A 16,308-nucleotide genomic window follows, 5' to 3' on the forward strand; every position below is an offset into this window, starting at 1 on the left:
GCACCTGCATGGTGTTATACTATATTAGATTACATTATATTTAATTGGGATAGTTTATTAATACACCTGCATTATAAGCAATAGGCCAGAGATCAGAAAAACATAGTTTTTCTGTCGATTAAGTAATAATTATATAATTATAGGATATTATTATGATGATATCATTTATATAATGGTTATATAATTATTTAATGATGATTATGTAAATCATCATATCACTCTAAAATAGACTACTAGTCCCCTGTATGTCATTGAGAACTCATATAAATACGAGTAGAGTATTTAGAAGTAATTAGAAAGGTAGTACTATTCAAGAAGGTAGTTCACTCCAATGTAAGACTATTGCTCGTCGTGGACTTTGTCACAGCCACATCGCCGCGAGTTTACGGTCATTCCCAGTACTTGTAACTTTTACATAGCAGCAAGCTATTTTACTTATGTTTTATATTATTGTTTAATGTTTTATGTTGTTTAACTTAATAAACATTTAATTTATTTCAATTAAAACAACAAGTGTTTTAATTTTCAACACCTACCTTTCTCACAACAACTCAAGCTCAACCACAGAACGTGCTACGTCGTTTAAATAATTAATTTGTACGAAGTCGCAGTGTCCTGCACAGCGAACACTACACTTTTGTAGAATGTTTTGTAAGTATATACGGAATTCCAACAACAATCTTAACAGATTGTGGCACAAACTTTTTATCTAATCTTTTTAAAGATATATGTAAATTGCTTAAAATTGAGAAAACAAAAACAACGCCATGGCATCCGAAATCGAACGGTTATTTGGAAAGGTCGCATAAGAAATTAAAAACATTTATACGCAGCTTCGTAGATAAAGATAATAATTGGGACGCATTATTAAATTACGCAATGTTCTGTTATAACACTACGGTACACACATCTACGAATTATACACCTTACGAATTGGTATTCGGGAAAAAACCGATTATACCATCTGTTTTCTTGCAATTGCCCGAACCACAATATAATTATGACGACTACGCGTTGAATCTTAAAAAAATTATGCAGGAAACGCATAAAACAGCTAGAGAAAATTTAATCGTGAAAAAAAATCAAAATAAAATAAATTACAATCGTACCGCGAATCCACTTGAATTACACGTGGGAGATAAGGTTCTCATAAAAGAACAAAATAAAAAAAATACCTTCGGTTTAAATTGGACGGGACCTTTTGAAATAATAATGATTCATAAAAACGAAAACGTAACAATTAAAAAAGGGAGAAAGGACTACAGAACTCATATTAATAACATTAAGAAATTTTTCGAGACCGATATATGAGCAATAAAATGCTCGTAATATTTGTATATATATATATATATCTGTAGTGCTTTACGAGGTTAATATTATTAATAGTTATTTAAATATATATATATAAGGAGAAACCATTAAAATCCTATTTCCAATCTTATTCCCATTCCATTGTCTATTGTTTTGTTATAGTACAAATAAAAACAGCAAGTTCGTCATTATGGATTTCGAATTTGGAATGCTTAACAGAACAAACATTGTGCTAATCTCAGGCGCTATGTCTAATAGTTTGGACCGTTATAGAACAATACAAATTGAGGGAAAACCTCTACTTCTTACCAAGGACCGACAAGTCAAGATAATGGGGGAAAGGGAGGTATTGAAAGCGATTAAAGAAATCTGTAGGATTTTTAAAGAAAAAGAGGAATTATTATTTCCAGTACTAAAACAAATGCAGGACAGCATAAATACAAAGAATAGCAATCTCAACATTAAATGTATAAAGAAATCTTTATTAAAAGATAAGAGAAAACCGATTATAGTATTTTGGAATGGGAGTACATATAAGGAAATAATGGAACGATTAGGTTTAGGAAATTATCATATGTTAGAAATAAGTAATTATGATACAACTAAATATTTCATTTGCAACTTAAGAACATAAAAACGAAACAAATCATTGTTTCAGAAGAAATAGGGCATGTCGAAAAAAAAGAAAGGCTATTAAATTTGACAGAGACACATAATCAAATATGTAATAACACTCACACGTTATCATACACGCATGACCTTTGTGCTGACGTCGCTGTAGCTAAATGTTTATTTGATAAGTTGTTTCGTATATCTCTTTAAGGCATAGCGGGACGAATTATAACCCACAAAATAAATACATTTGTGGCATAGCAAGACGAAAAATAACCCACCAATATTAGTATAGATATCTTATTTCTTTTAATAAGCCACGTTTATCCGTTACTATTATTAGATATTTTACATTATTGTCTATCAATAGCTTCAAGAATTAATCGATTATGTTTATTTAAACGTATTTAATAACCAATTTAGAAATCCCATGTCATTCGTATAGCGAGGAAATGTGGTTACGAACTTCACAAGAAAATAATTTTATTTTTGTATCACAATTGTATTCTTGCTGGTTTATTTATTATATAAAAACATATTAGAATTCATATAAGCCGATTAGATTCCATTTAATGACATTATTTTAGCCTTGACGAAATAATATTTCAGTGTTTAAATTTTAAGCCGCTGTGCCGTACGGTCCATTTGTTTACGATGAGCGCGCATATGAACGAAAATAATATTGTTGAGTGTTTGTTCGAAGATTTACCAACCGATAGTGATAGTTTTACGTCTTACGATGATTCTGATGCCGATGCAACTTATTTACCTAATAAAGATGTTGAAGTAGTTGAGGACAACAATTTATCTGATGATTTGATGGATCATAATGACGATGAACTGGTAGAGATTTTAAATTTAGATGAAGGTAATATTTTACTATTACCTAATCCTATAAAAACGCGTAGTTCGCAAAGGCAATCACATTTAAAAAATAACGATACTAATAGTAATATTTGGCGCCCTTTATTTCCACCAATCAATCAGGAATCAACAGAAACTATTGAAGTAGAAAACAATAAAGTTGCAATTGGTCCACCCGAAAATACATTCATAAATAGTAACGAAAATAATAATTTTGAATTTACTGCTCCGATGTGGTCAAAAAATAATGTTTTTTCACAAAATCCTTTACCCGAATATACGTGTGTTGATGGTCCAGCTAATATTATTGATATTGAAGCTGAACACACTCCATATTCAATTTTTCAACTATTATTTTCAAATGATATAGTAGAATTGTGTATCAAACAAATTTGTATGCATACCAATTAAAAATGAAAACTGGAAAAAATTATATTCCTACAGATACCAATGAAATAATGACTTTCCTTGGTATGAATATTTTAATGGGCATAAAACGTAATCCAAGCTATAGAGATTACTGGTCTACAGCTTTGGACTTACATGACGATTATATAAGTTCTCTTATGACTGTAAATCGTTTTGGTTGGCTATTATCATCTTTACACTTAAATGACAACTCGGTTATGGCAAAACTGGACGAAACAGCTTATGATAAATTGTACAAAGTTCAACTTTTTTTAAAAAAAATTCGAGAAAATTTTCAAAAATATTACCACCCACACAAAATTATTGCAGTTGATGAATCCATGATTAAATTCAAAGGGCGATCAACTTTAAAGCAATACATGCCGAACAAACCAATTAAAAGAGGGTACAAGGTATGGTCGTTAGCCGATAAATATGGTTATCTTTGGAATTTCGATTTATACACTGGTAAAAGAGGTGACTCCGTCGAAACAAATCTTGAAGGACGAGTAGTCAAAGATTTAACAAATCCATTACAACATAAAAACCACAACATATACATTGATATTTTTTTTACAAGTGTACCACTTTTGGCATATTTAAAATCAAAAGGCATTTTTTGCTGTGGAACTATTAAAAGTACTAGAAAATACTTGCTAAAGTTAGAATCAGATAAAAATATAACCATGGGTGACATTGACTGGAACATGAGCGACAAGTATGATAGTTCAATTGTCAAATGTAAAGACAAACGAGGAGTTACTTTGCTGTCCAACTTTCATAACCCTACTGATATCGTTGAAGTCAAAAGAAAATCTAAAGATGGAACTACATCAATGATTCCTTGTCCCAGTGTACTTAAGGACTATAACAATAACATGAACTGCGTCGATAAATTTGATCAGTATAAAAAAATGTATCATATAGATAGAAAAAGTCGAAAGTGGTGGCATCGAATATTTTTCTTCTTTTTTTTTTGATGCAGCTATTGTGAATTCTCATATTATATATAAAAAAATAACAGGAGAACAAATAATATTAAAAAATTTTCGACGTGAAGTATCAAAAAGCCTCGTTTCAAAAACTTTTGTTCAAAAACGCCGACAGAAGAGTTTCGGATCACCATCGCCTCTTCTCGTAAAAAGAGCATTTATATCGCCATCCGTTCGCAAGGATCAATCAGCACATCAGCCAGACCGGACGACCAGAAGAAGATGCGCTCATTGTAGCACTAAAGAAAAGGAAGTTCGAACAGACTGGAAATGTACGATATGTGATGTACCACTTTGTATTTCAAAGTCCAGAAATTGCTTCAATATTTACCACTCATGTTAAAATGTAAGTTTTTTTTAGTGTTAGATTTAATATAATCAATTTTTGATTTTAATATATTTTTTTTTTTTGATTTATTACTGCGAAAAAAAGAATAAATGGCTATCCTGCACAGTGGGACGATTTTTAAGTTTTAACCCACCTATTTTTTATTAGTGAAAAAGTTAATTTTTTTGTAAAAAAAAATTGAAAAAAATAAAAATCTAAGTTTGTGTGCAAGACGGGTTTTTTCATTTATTAAAATCTCGTGCCTCAAAGAGATATGTAATAAAAACAAATTAATATCATAAGTTATTTGTAATAAGATTATAGAGAGGAAAAAAGTAATAAAATATATATATTAAGGGTAAATAAATAATTAAATTCTTATTATCATAACCTATATGGCTATATAATATAATGAGCGCAATTTTCAGAATAACGATTGTACTATTGGTTGCATGTTGTTCCGTTTACGGCGTTGAAAGGTATGCAGACGAAAAATTAAATACAAAAGCTGGGCTGTACTACGAGCACCAAGGTCCTTTAAAAGTAATGACAACGCAGTGGACTTTAATATCATACTATAATATGTCAAGTTATAAGAATAGGGTAGAAATGATAAGAGAATGTGTTAACATTACGCGCCAACTATGTTCGTACATTAAGGAACAAAATATCACGTATAATTATGACACTATATACAGTCTGATTGAAATATTAGAGTTTGAGGCAGAAAAGAACAATATTATAGTATAAGAATCGATAGGTCATTCACAGATTTCAAAGAGATCTATTTCATTTAAAACAATGAGGACTGTAGCGTATGTTTTATATGGTTTATGCGATCGATACTGTGTTTCTAAGTAAATAAAAATATTGAAATTTTACATGGTAGTAACGACACCGAAATAAATGATATTAAACAACAATTAAAAATTGTTAAACTAAAGCAGCAGGAGGATAAAGTAGTCCTATAAAAAACTTTAGCTTTTCTAAATGCAGATATTAGTGGCATGACGGAAGAAAGCAATATAAAAAATTATGTATCAAATTACTTTTTACAAGTGAGCCTTATGTTACAATTACATGTATCCGCGACCAATATATTGTTACATGAGAGCAATGTACAAGAATTGGTATCACTATCAGACATAACAATATATATTACTCAAATGATAAAATAGTGTTTAAATTACAGGTACCTCTAATATATTAACAAGAATTAACATCGTATAAATTAATATCGATACCTGTATGTATAAGTAATAATTGTTTATATGTAAAACCTAATTATAAGTATTTAGCGATAAGTAGGTCAAACGAATTGTACTCAACTTATGACGAAATCGACCAAACATTATGTAAACATGCCTCTGATTTCCTCATTTGTCCTGAAATATATCCATTACATCCTATGAGTGTCCGCCTAATATGCGAGGTACAACTACTACAAGATCCAAGGGAAGTGCCAGACAGCTGTAAAATAATGCACGTACAGCTACGAGCAAATCTATTCCATAAGTTAAAGTTTAAAAACAAATCGCCAAGTGAAACCGTTTTCATTACTTGTAACAACGACAAAAGGAGCGAGAATCACTACTTAAAAGGTGTAGGAATATTATCATTAAACGAAACTTGCAAAGCATATGCTACCTGGGATATTCTGATTCCATATAAGGTAGAAAATGAAGAGGAATACATCGATTTCATTCCAAATTCTCAAATTACAGAAATGAAAAATATATACATTGATTTATCAACAAACATTATAAAAAATAAACATGTTCGAACAAGTCAAATGTCAGATTTAGATCTAGTAGCTAAATCTACAATGGAAATAAAAGAAATAGCAGGGAAGAAAGTTACCACTGTTGCGTGCCAGTATCAGATTTGAATCCAAATGGTTAATTTGAATGAAAGTTAAACTTAATAATGAAATATGTCTTTATTGCATATAAACAAAATACATGTAACAAATAAAATAAGTGACTGAGTGACGTGAAAGTGCTCAGTTGTTGATAGCTTTGGTACATCTGTCGTTGCTGGTCTTCGGGCTTCCTTATATATCGTGGTGCGTCTCTTGTTTACGTCGTGTGGTCGCCTTTTGGGTGAAACCAGGTGTCCTTGTGGTTGTTGTTGCAAATTCGGACACGAATTTGAAAATGTGCAATAACATCTCAAATGTATCATTAGAGTACTATAATTATTGGTGCGTTTACTATTCCGACACAATGTGGTCATAGTAGCAACCGCATTGCCCTCGACACGAGGCATGGTTATGCTAACTTAGCCTTGATATCTTGTAGATATCTTACAGATATCTCATAGACCATAACACCTCCCAACAAAAAAAAAGGTTTATGTCTGCAAGACAGAAATCTTTACAATTTTCCTTAAATGCACTCAGTTACACTTACAATTTCAGTTTTACATTGGTAACTTAATAATAATTTTAGTTATATCAAATTTAAATCAATTAAGAATAATATATAAAGTATGTTAGTATAATATAAATTATTTATATATATTTTTTTTTTTAATATTTAAATCTCCTTCACCTTGATTAATACAATTAAAATAATAAAATAAATTTGTGAATAATTAATTAGGTAATATTACACACGAACGTTACGTTCTACCCACATACCAAATTAAATGACTGAATAACTAAACTTAAACATAGGATATAACAGTATTTATATTCTAAAATGTTTTATTAAATTCTCGTATTGTTGCTTCTTTAACACATAGTTGAATATACACTTGGTATATTCCACATCCAATCTCGGGTCATGTGCATACGTAGTCTTATGTTTTTTTATACATATCCTGTCATGCGTTTCTACTAAATTCAACAATCTTCCTGTTTTATCAAATTTTCCTATATCTCTTTCAAAAATAATATCCCTATTGCTCAATTTCTCAAACTGAATAAAAAAATTCTTATTAAAATACTTATCATAACATGTAATGTTTAACATTGGATAATTTAAATTTAACCTTTGTAAAATTGTTTTATCCGAATGCCGGTTCCACACTACTATTATATTATTTTCCTTATTCCCTTGTTTGATATAATGATCAATATACTCTCTCGTTAGATTATTTTTTGTTGAATTTAAACTTTGTTGCAACTGATCTAAACACGCATCTCGTAACTCCGTTTTGCACACAAATATTCTTTTTATCTCTTAAACTGCTACTTGCAACTCTTTCTCAATCATGGGTCTAGCTTTTTCGTCAATTGGTAGCAATAAAGGTCTAATTTCTAATTTACTAACCTCAAATTTTTCCAAGCTATTTGATATAGCACCAGAGATAACTACTATACTCGTTCGTTTTACCATTGAAAATTCAAAGTCCTTTAATAATCAAAAAAAAAAATTCCTAAACAGTTTTTTTACGACCTACTTAAATATATTCAGTTACTTAAATGATATTTCTTAAGTTTTATATTTTTGTAATATATATCCGTGTAATAATTTAATTAACTATTCACTCACAATAATGCGACGTTTGTTGATGTTGTCATCCTGTCTGATACTTTCTGCAACGTTGAATTGAATGGTCTTCTCTTCTGGGGTTATCAACGAGAAAGAATGATCAAGTCTTCCTTGTTGATGGTAGCCTTTGACAGTTTGCCTCCTTGAAAAGTGAATCCTACCGACTGCGTCAAATTGTTGCGTGCCAGTATCAGATTCCCTCTCCTAATCAGGGCAATGTCTCCATATAAATAGGAGCCATTCACAAGCTCTGATCAGAGACGTCAGAGAAGTCTTACACACAACGTCTCACCCATGCTTACCTGAAGCCTCTAGGGAGACGTTCTCACAACACTTACTCTCCAGTAGAATACTATTTCTGTCGTAAAACTTCTAGTTATTATAAATATATTAATTTATTTGATACAGTTCAATAAACAGTTGTAACTTAACGTTCATAGATAAAAAAAAGTCTTAATACTTATTATATACATCTTTTCAACCTCTTCCACTCCAAGTAGCAGCGAACGTGCACTCGTCGTAAAAGAAGCGTGTACCAACCCAGCGGTGAGAGCGACGGGTTACTACACCATTAAGATGCTGTAATTCAATTAATTTTGAATGGTCATCAAAAGGTCTATTATACTTAGAAATATAGAAAGCTATTTGAAAAACTTTTTGTGTTGTTTCATAGAAATAGAATAACCAGTTAGAAAAGCTATACTTAATAAGTCAGAACATTTTTGTTGCGAAATCTTTTCAGTTTCCATATGAGCTTTAGACTTTTTATGTTTTAAAATTTTGTGCCGTAAATTAGTCAGTCTGGTTGCTTTAATCGTATTTGAACCACCATCAATCTTTGTTAAGCACCATTCATTTGATATTTCAACACCTTTACTTTGATAAGTTTTTAATGTGCCTACTGACTTACAATATTCACAACCAATTTTTCCATCACTGCATATAAGCCAAGTGTAGTATACCTATCTCTCGATGGTACACAAAAAGATTAATGAACAATTCTTACTATTTTGAATTTCTTTATTGTTCACGCAAAACTATGAACGTATGCCGTCTCTCACTCGAAACCCGCACTGTCCCTATCCTGTGGTGCTTACGTCCTTAAATATTATTTTACAAGGTGCTGCCTCAGCTCATTTGCTTCATTGGCCTAATATTACACAATTTAAACAAAGAAGTAACATTTTTCTATTATTATTTGTTGGCAAATGCCACATACAATACAAGGGTATTAATTATTTTTTTTTTCAGCCCATTGATCATAAGACCAATCTGATAGCCAAGGTGCTGAACTTTTGGTTGATACCGAGTTGCGGTCGGGATTAAAATAGGTAAAAAAAAAATCCGAGTTGCGGTCGGAACCTTAACATGTAAAAAACAAATAAAATCTAGTTGCAGTTGGGAAATATGATTAATATTAATTATTATGTTTTAAATATTGATTTGTTACATGTTATTGTGCTACGGTTAGATTCAAAATACGTTTTTAACAAATGTCAGCGAGTTAATATATTAAAAATACAAATTTATAGTTACATTTAAAATACAAATTACACATTTATAGTTACACATACACATTCATTTATAAATAGTTATAATATAGTTACATTTAAAATACACATTTATCGAATAAAAATAATAAATAATAAAATAAAAATTTATAATATTATAATGGATCATATTTGTATGATACGCTTTTAACAAATGTCAGCGAGTCAATTTCTTTATTCAAATACTATTTAATTTTATTTTTAATAAACTTCTGACTTATGCTTTCACTTTTTTTATTGTTTTCCAAATCTACTGAATTGATTTTTGTGTATGTGTCAATTTGAATATTTTTAAAAATTCAAATATGTTGGGATGTGGTGATCGGTTTTCAGTTTTGAATTTAGAATTGAACGCTTCACTTCCATTATTCGTTCTCCAAATATTATTATTTAAAGCTGCCCAGAGTGTGGTTGGAAAAGTAGCATCACTGTCAATATAATTATCGACCAAATAGTCACTAAATTCAGTAACTCTCGGATCTATAGGTTGTTCGGCGATTAATTCCAAAAATACATTTCCCATTTCATCTGGAGAAAGAAAAGTCAATCCAAAAACGTAGTGCAACCATTTTACTATTTCTGAGTTCTTATTTTTGTACTCTATAGTCAGTCCCAATCCCATAATTTTTCTCCACCAACCTTGACTGATATGAAATCTGCATCCAACCAAAGTGGTGCTCGGGAATTCTTTTATTGCAGCTTGAAGAATTCCTTTTTCAAAATCAGAAACTATATGTTGTGGTTTAAATATTTAATTAATTTCCAAACATTTACTTTTTAGCGTGGACATAACAGTTCTGTACTATAGTTCTTTTTTATCTTTTAATAAACTAAATGCAACAGGAACATATTTGTTATGTTCCTTGGCTTTTCCGAAAATGATAATTCATCAGCCTTTCTTTTCACAGAGTTATTTATTTTTTGTCTATTTAATATCTGAATGGGATCTGCTTCGTGATTTGTATGATCATTTGTCGTTTTAGAAAACACGTATTCTTTGCCAATAGTGTATAATTTTGCGGGTGCGACTCGTTTGCGCACATTTACCTTTTTTACAACACGTTTGCGCACAAAATCACAACTCGTTTGCGCACACATATTTTAGGTTTAAATAATAAAGGTACAACTCGTTTGCGCACATTTACCTTCTTTTGCTTAATTATAATTAATTAATAGACTGTATAAAATAATAATATATATATACATATTGTATATAAAAATAAATTAATTTATAAATTAAGATTTAATTATTTTGAATTTCTAAGTATTTATTATATTATTTAACATCGATCGACCAGATATCGGCGAGAATAAGATATATATACAATAATATAATACAGATAAAAGTAATAATAACGTCAATGATTATACGCGTAAACAATATTGTCAATTATTAATTTAAAATTTACATATTGAATTAAATATAAAAGTACAAAAATAAAAGTTACTTTACGTTATTAATTTACACAATAAAAATAAAATTACATGAATATTTAATTTTTTTTGTTTTATAATTATAGCACATATGTAAGTACCTTCAGATATATCTATTATAAATATGATTTTAATATTACAAAAATTAAAATATATTAAAAAACATGCATTGTAGGTTTAATAAGTAATAATAGTAGTCTATTAGTTATAAAATTATACTAATTTAGAATGGTGACATTTAAGTCCGATTTTCTTCATATAAGTTAAACGATTAATAATATTATTTTTATATTCATTCCAAATGTTTTCCAATTGTATCTCCTTATTAATTGTCTCTTTTCTTTTGAAATTTATGATTTTATTGTTTATCGAATTAATTTTTAAATCAGTGTCACTTTGAATTCCAATAATGACGTCGATTACTTGATGTATGTGCGGATGAGCAGTGTAAAACTGACTATTATATTGTTTGTGATAACTCTCGGCACCATTAGTAGTCTTAGGATTATTAGTAGGTTCACAAGCCCATAATGTTGGAGGGAAATTGCTGTCCGATGTTATGTAATTTTCTAAAATATAATCGGAAAATATAGAAATATTAGACGTAGTACTTGGTGCTATTGACATAAGATCACAAAATCCATCGGAAACTTCGTCAGGGGGTAAATAACTCAATCCAAAAAAACATTTCATCCATTTTCCAACTTCTGAGTCGTTGTTTAAGTACTCGCTCGATAATAATTTATGTTGTTGAATATTCCTAAACCAATTTTGCCCTAAATGAAAGTTACAACACATGATTTTGCATTTAGGGAAAATTTGCAATACTGCATTATGCGCAGATTTTTCAAAGTCGACATGAAAATTGCTTAAATTTATTATATTACCAGTAATTTGAATACATATATTTTGTAATGTTTTCCACATACTGATGTAAGTATCAGTATGTTTGTTACTTAAAAAACAAAATGCCACAGGAACATAAAAATTGTTTGTAAATACGTGAATAGTATAAAGTTGAACAAAATATTTCGGAGCGAATGAAAATGTCCCATCCCCAAAAACGTGTTCTGCACTTTGTAGCAATTCCAAATTTTGTTTACATGTAAATATAAAATATATTTTCATCATCACTAACGAAACAAAATTTATTACCTTTGTAAGTAATATTATGCTGATCATCAACTAATTGTTTTTTAGCATCTTCTAAAGATCTCGGTATGTTTGGAAAGGATTTTTTTCGTTTTTCATACATGGATCTTCGAATTAATTTCATATCGCTATATTGAAGATGTTCAGATTTTTCGTTGTTTTTCAATTCCGGCGTATTAGTTTATTTGGTTTAATATGTAAATCCTCTTCGGCTCTACGTTTCAAATTGCTTCTTACTACTTCTCGATGAATTGTTCGGTCGTCGTACTCGTCATGGGTATGCGTGTTTGTAATTTTTAAAATTTTATATGATTCATTAACTAACCTAACTACAGCACTTACGGAACAATTTTTATTTGTACACCTAAAATTTTTATCACCAGATTTTAAAGTTCGGAATTCTCTAAATTTATAATTTTCTATGTTTAAACATTTTTTTCCTCGACGCGTTTCAAAAACATCACAAATTTCGATATCCATAGTCAATATAGTCAGTTGTTATAGTACAGCTTTCTGGCGAACGACTGTTTAAAAGTATTATGCTTTCCTAATACACGACGATTATTTTAAATCGATATATATTGATTATTGATATGCTGGTAATTTGTACTGATAATTTTTACCGATAATTCAATTACTTTAGGTAAGTCCAAATTTAAAAATATAAAATATATGTTACTCAGTGTTTATGTTGTGCGCAAACGAGTCGTCCGTTACAGGTAAACGACTGATTTCGTTGTGCGCAAACGAGTCATCGATATCTAGGTAAAAAATGTAGATTGTGCGCAAACGAGTCATCGATATCTAGGTAAAAAATGTAGATTGTGCGCAAACGAGTTGCACCGTAATTTTGCGTTACAATTTTTATTCGTACAACTTCAGAACATTTCTCCCGTTTTTAGAAGACGGTACTGTCTAAATTTAAAATTATTTAATAAAAGTAAAAGTTTTCCCTTTTCACTATACATTTTCGTTATTTGTGACATTTTTAAAATTAAAGCTAATATGACAAAGTCTTGCAATGAACTAAACGATATAACGTCCGACTGCAATTTAGGTTTTGGTAAGAGCTTATCGGATAATCGATAATCGATAACCAAATACGGACCGCAATTAAGACGGTAATTTTACCTTAAAGTAATTTTACTAACCTAACTGTACTTATTGTATTATAGAAACACACCAATAGCAGGAGTAGGTTATTCTCCAGCTCAGATGTTGCAAAGCAGGGAACTTAGAACTAAATTGGTTTGGATTGAGAGTAAAAATTTCAGACCTAAAATAGTATATCCTGAGAAAAATAACATTAAATATAAAGAACAACAAAAACAATGGTACGATAGAGTATCTAAATTAGTAAGCAATTTTAGTGAAAATCAAAAGATCTGGTGTCAAGATAAATTTAGTAAGGAATGGGTTGAAGCAGTAATAGTGAAAAAACTGAAGCAACCTAGGTTATACTTAGTCAAAGTGAACAATAAAAGTGAACTAGTCAGGAGAAATAGTCAATTTTTAAAACCTAGAGTTAGTTATATGTATGATATATCTGAAGATAATAATCAGAGTAATAAGTGTAGTGAGGAAAGGATAAGCTATGATGATTTTAGATTCCAAGATAGTAATTTTGTAAACGATAAGGTAAACATTCAAAAGAACAACAATGAAGTTGAAAGAAATAATGATTCTTTAGATACAGGAAATAATAGTATTAATGATGAACTAATGGCATTTCAGAACATTGGACATACTATAACTAAAAGTGGTAGAGTAGTTAAGCCACCTAGTAAATTTGAGTAAGCTACCATTATTATAATACTATTATGCTACCATCATCATAATTTTCTAACATTTATACATTTAAAATATGTCTTGAATAAACTATTAATTTGTCAACTTTATTTGTAGATTATTACACTAGGTATTGTTTGTGTGAATATTTTTTTTTTTTTTTTGTTATTATTTTGAAATTGTTTATCTAATTCTAAGAATTTTTTTTTTATTTTGTAAGGAGCAGTGTTATTGGTCTCATTTTGTGTAATTTGTAATATTATTTTGATTTTTGTATTATAAAAAAAAAAAAAAAGAAAAAAAGAAGGGAGATGTTGTGGTAACACTGTGACGATATATACAATTGTTACGTTATTTTATTTTTTTTTGTATTATTATTACTTAATTAAAACGCATTATGTCACAATGAATTCTTCTTTTATTTTTATAAATAATAATAATTTATAAACACCAATCATTAAATCAATTGCTAATTTGTTAAAATCTAAAACATATAGCAGGTGATAAGACAGTGATGGAGCTGTTGTCCCAAATGACGATGATACTGTTGGTCGCGTCGATGAAGTGTGCGACAATGGCACTTCCGTCGAAAACGGCGAATTGGTCGACGAAGGCGCGGAGGCGTAGGAACGAATATTCAAATAGGCCGGCGAGGGCAAAACTACGTTCGGCACCCGTTGTCGCGGCGTGACAACGCGGTACAAAATGACAACACTACAACACGTCGTGGCTGATACGTTCGTACGATGTAGGGCGGACGGACGGAAAAGCACGTGGACGCGTGAGGCAAATTTCGCAGTGCGAATGTCGTACTGGTGACGACGAAATACAAAAAAAACACAATTAAGCGGCAACGACCGCGAGGCGGGTTCACTCGTCGTCGAACGGACGGCCGAAAAACAAACAAACGAAATATGTGGGTGACCACGACTTGAGGTCGCACAGCGAATAATCGGACGGGCGACGGATACAAAAACAATAAGTCGTGGTGTCGGCACGGACGGCCGGAACTAGGATCGCGTAAACGCTCGTACGCGACAAGTTCGTGAGCAGCGAGGCTCGGGTGCACGGAACAAAAAAATGGCGGTATTAACTGCGACGGCGCACCGGGTCGCGTTGGTCAGAAACACGAGGTTTTAACCCAAAAGATGCCAAGACGGCGGAGATGCGACACTTGTGTCTTAAACGGATCAGAAACGACGACAAAAGCGATAGCGACGGGCGGCTACGGCTAGACCGCGATGGTCGAGTCCCCTCCCCGGGGGTACAAAGTTCGCTCGCACAGTTATTGGCGGCGGAGCAGCAGGGCGACAACGTAGCGACATAGACGATGTCGCTACAACCGCCAAATTCAAAAACAAAACTGGATTGTATACCCAACAAATAGCAAGCTAACTCTTTGAATAATTGAAATATTTCAATAATCTTAAATTTAATGTTTAAGGATTGTAATTTGAGGTATTAAAAACATATAAGGTAAGTTTAGATATTGTAGAATTACAATAGTATATAAAATATAAAAGCATAAATTAATGGCACAGGCCACATAAAAATAATAAATTAAGCTATCTCTTATTAATTATTATACTTTACAAAATTAATATTACTTAATGCCTGTTTTAAGTTTTAATTATCGTCTTCTGAAATCAATGGATGGGTTGACGTATTATCCTATTGATTAAGCAATTAAAGTATTAATTCAAATTTAAAATATTTTAAAGTAATTTGGTAATACTTACCATTTTAAATTTTTTCTTTACCACTGGTAACAGATTATCCTCATCGTCTAAATTTTTATTAGCCTATACATAAAACAACTGTATTATTAAATTTCAAAACAAAATGTATAGTTATAATATTATAATACACATATTTTATCATATTTATCCAACTACATTTTTATAAGGCCTCGACATTTCTGAATTAGACTGTCTAGTAGCCAGTAGATACCAGCAACCTACCTACGTCAAAGACAATAAAAATAAAATAGAAATGTTTTATGATATAAAAATGACATACTGCTTTACTACTAACAAATAATCAAAATTGACTTACCTTGGTCGTTTTTCTAATAAATTTATCCATTTTTGTTGACAAACACTTAGGAAAACACAAACACTTTGTGCACGACTACACAAAACATCTATGCATTTAAGAATAGGTAATTGTGTACTAAAAATTTGTGCAACGTGTAAGATAATATTATATTTTATTTCAAAGTACGTGTATACTGTATGATATTATCTTTCAAAACACTAGGTAAACAACTTTAAATGTGTTAAAACTAAAAAAATAAAATGAAACAGGAATTGAATACTAAACAATTAAATTAATACATAAAGATTTAAAAATGTATAATAATTAATAATATA

The 16,308-nt window shown here is 30.5% G+C and overlaps 1 protein-coding gene across 1 annotated transcript; it reads right to left on the minus strand.

The window, feature by feature from the left end:
- Positions 1 to 11,205: 11,205 nt before the first annotated feature.
- On the minus strand, positions 11,206 to 12,066 carry LOC126554337 (uncharacterized). Its single transcript, XM_050209422.1, has one exon. It carries the CDS (start codon positions 11,921 to 11,923, stop codon positions 11,210 to 11,212), a length of 714 nt encoding a protein of 237 aa, XP_050065379.1. The 5' UTR covers positions 11,924 to 12,066; the 3' UTR covers positions 11,206 to 11,209.
- Positions 12,067 to 16,308: the final 4,242 nt, after the last annotated feature.

This window comes from Aphis gossypii, unplaced genomic scaffold (genome assembly GCF_020184175.1).
Source record: "Aphis gossypii isolate Hap1 unplaced genomic scaffold, ASM2018417v2 Contig00469, whole genome shotgun sequence".
Classification (NCBI taxonomy): Eukaryota; Metazoa; Arthropoda; class Insecta; order Hemiptera; family Aphididae; genus Aphis; species Aphis gossypii.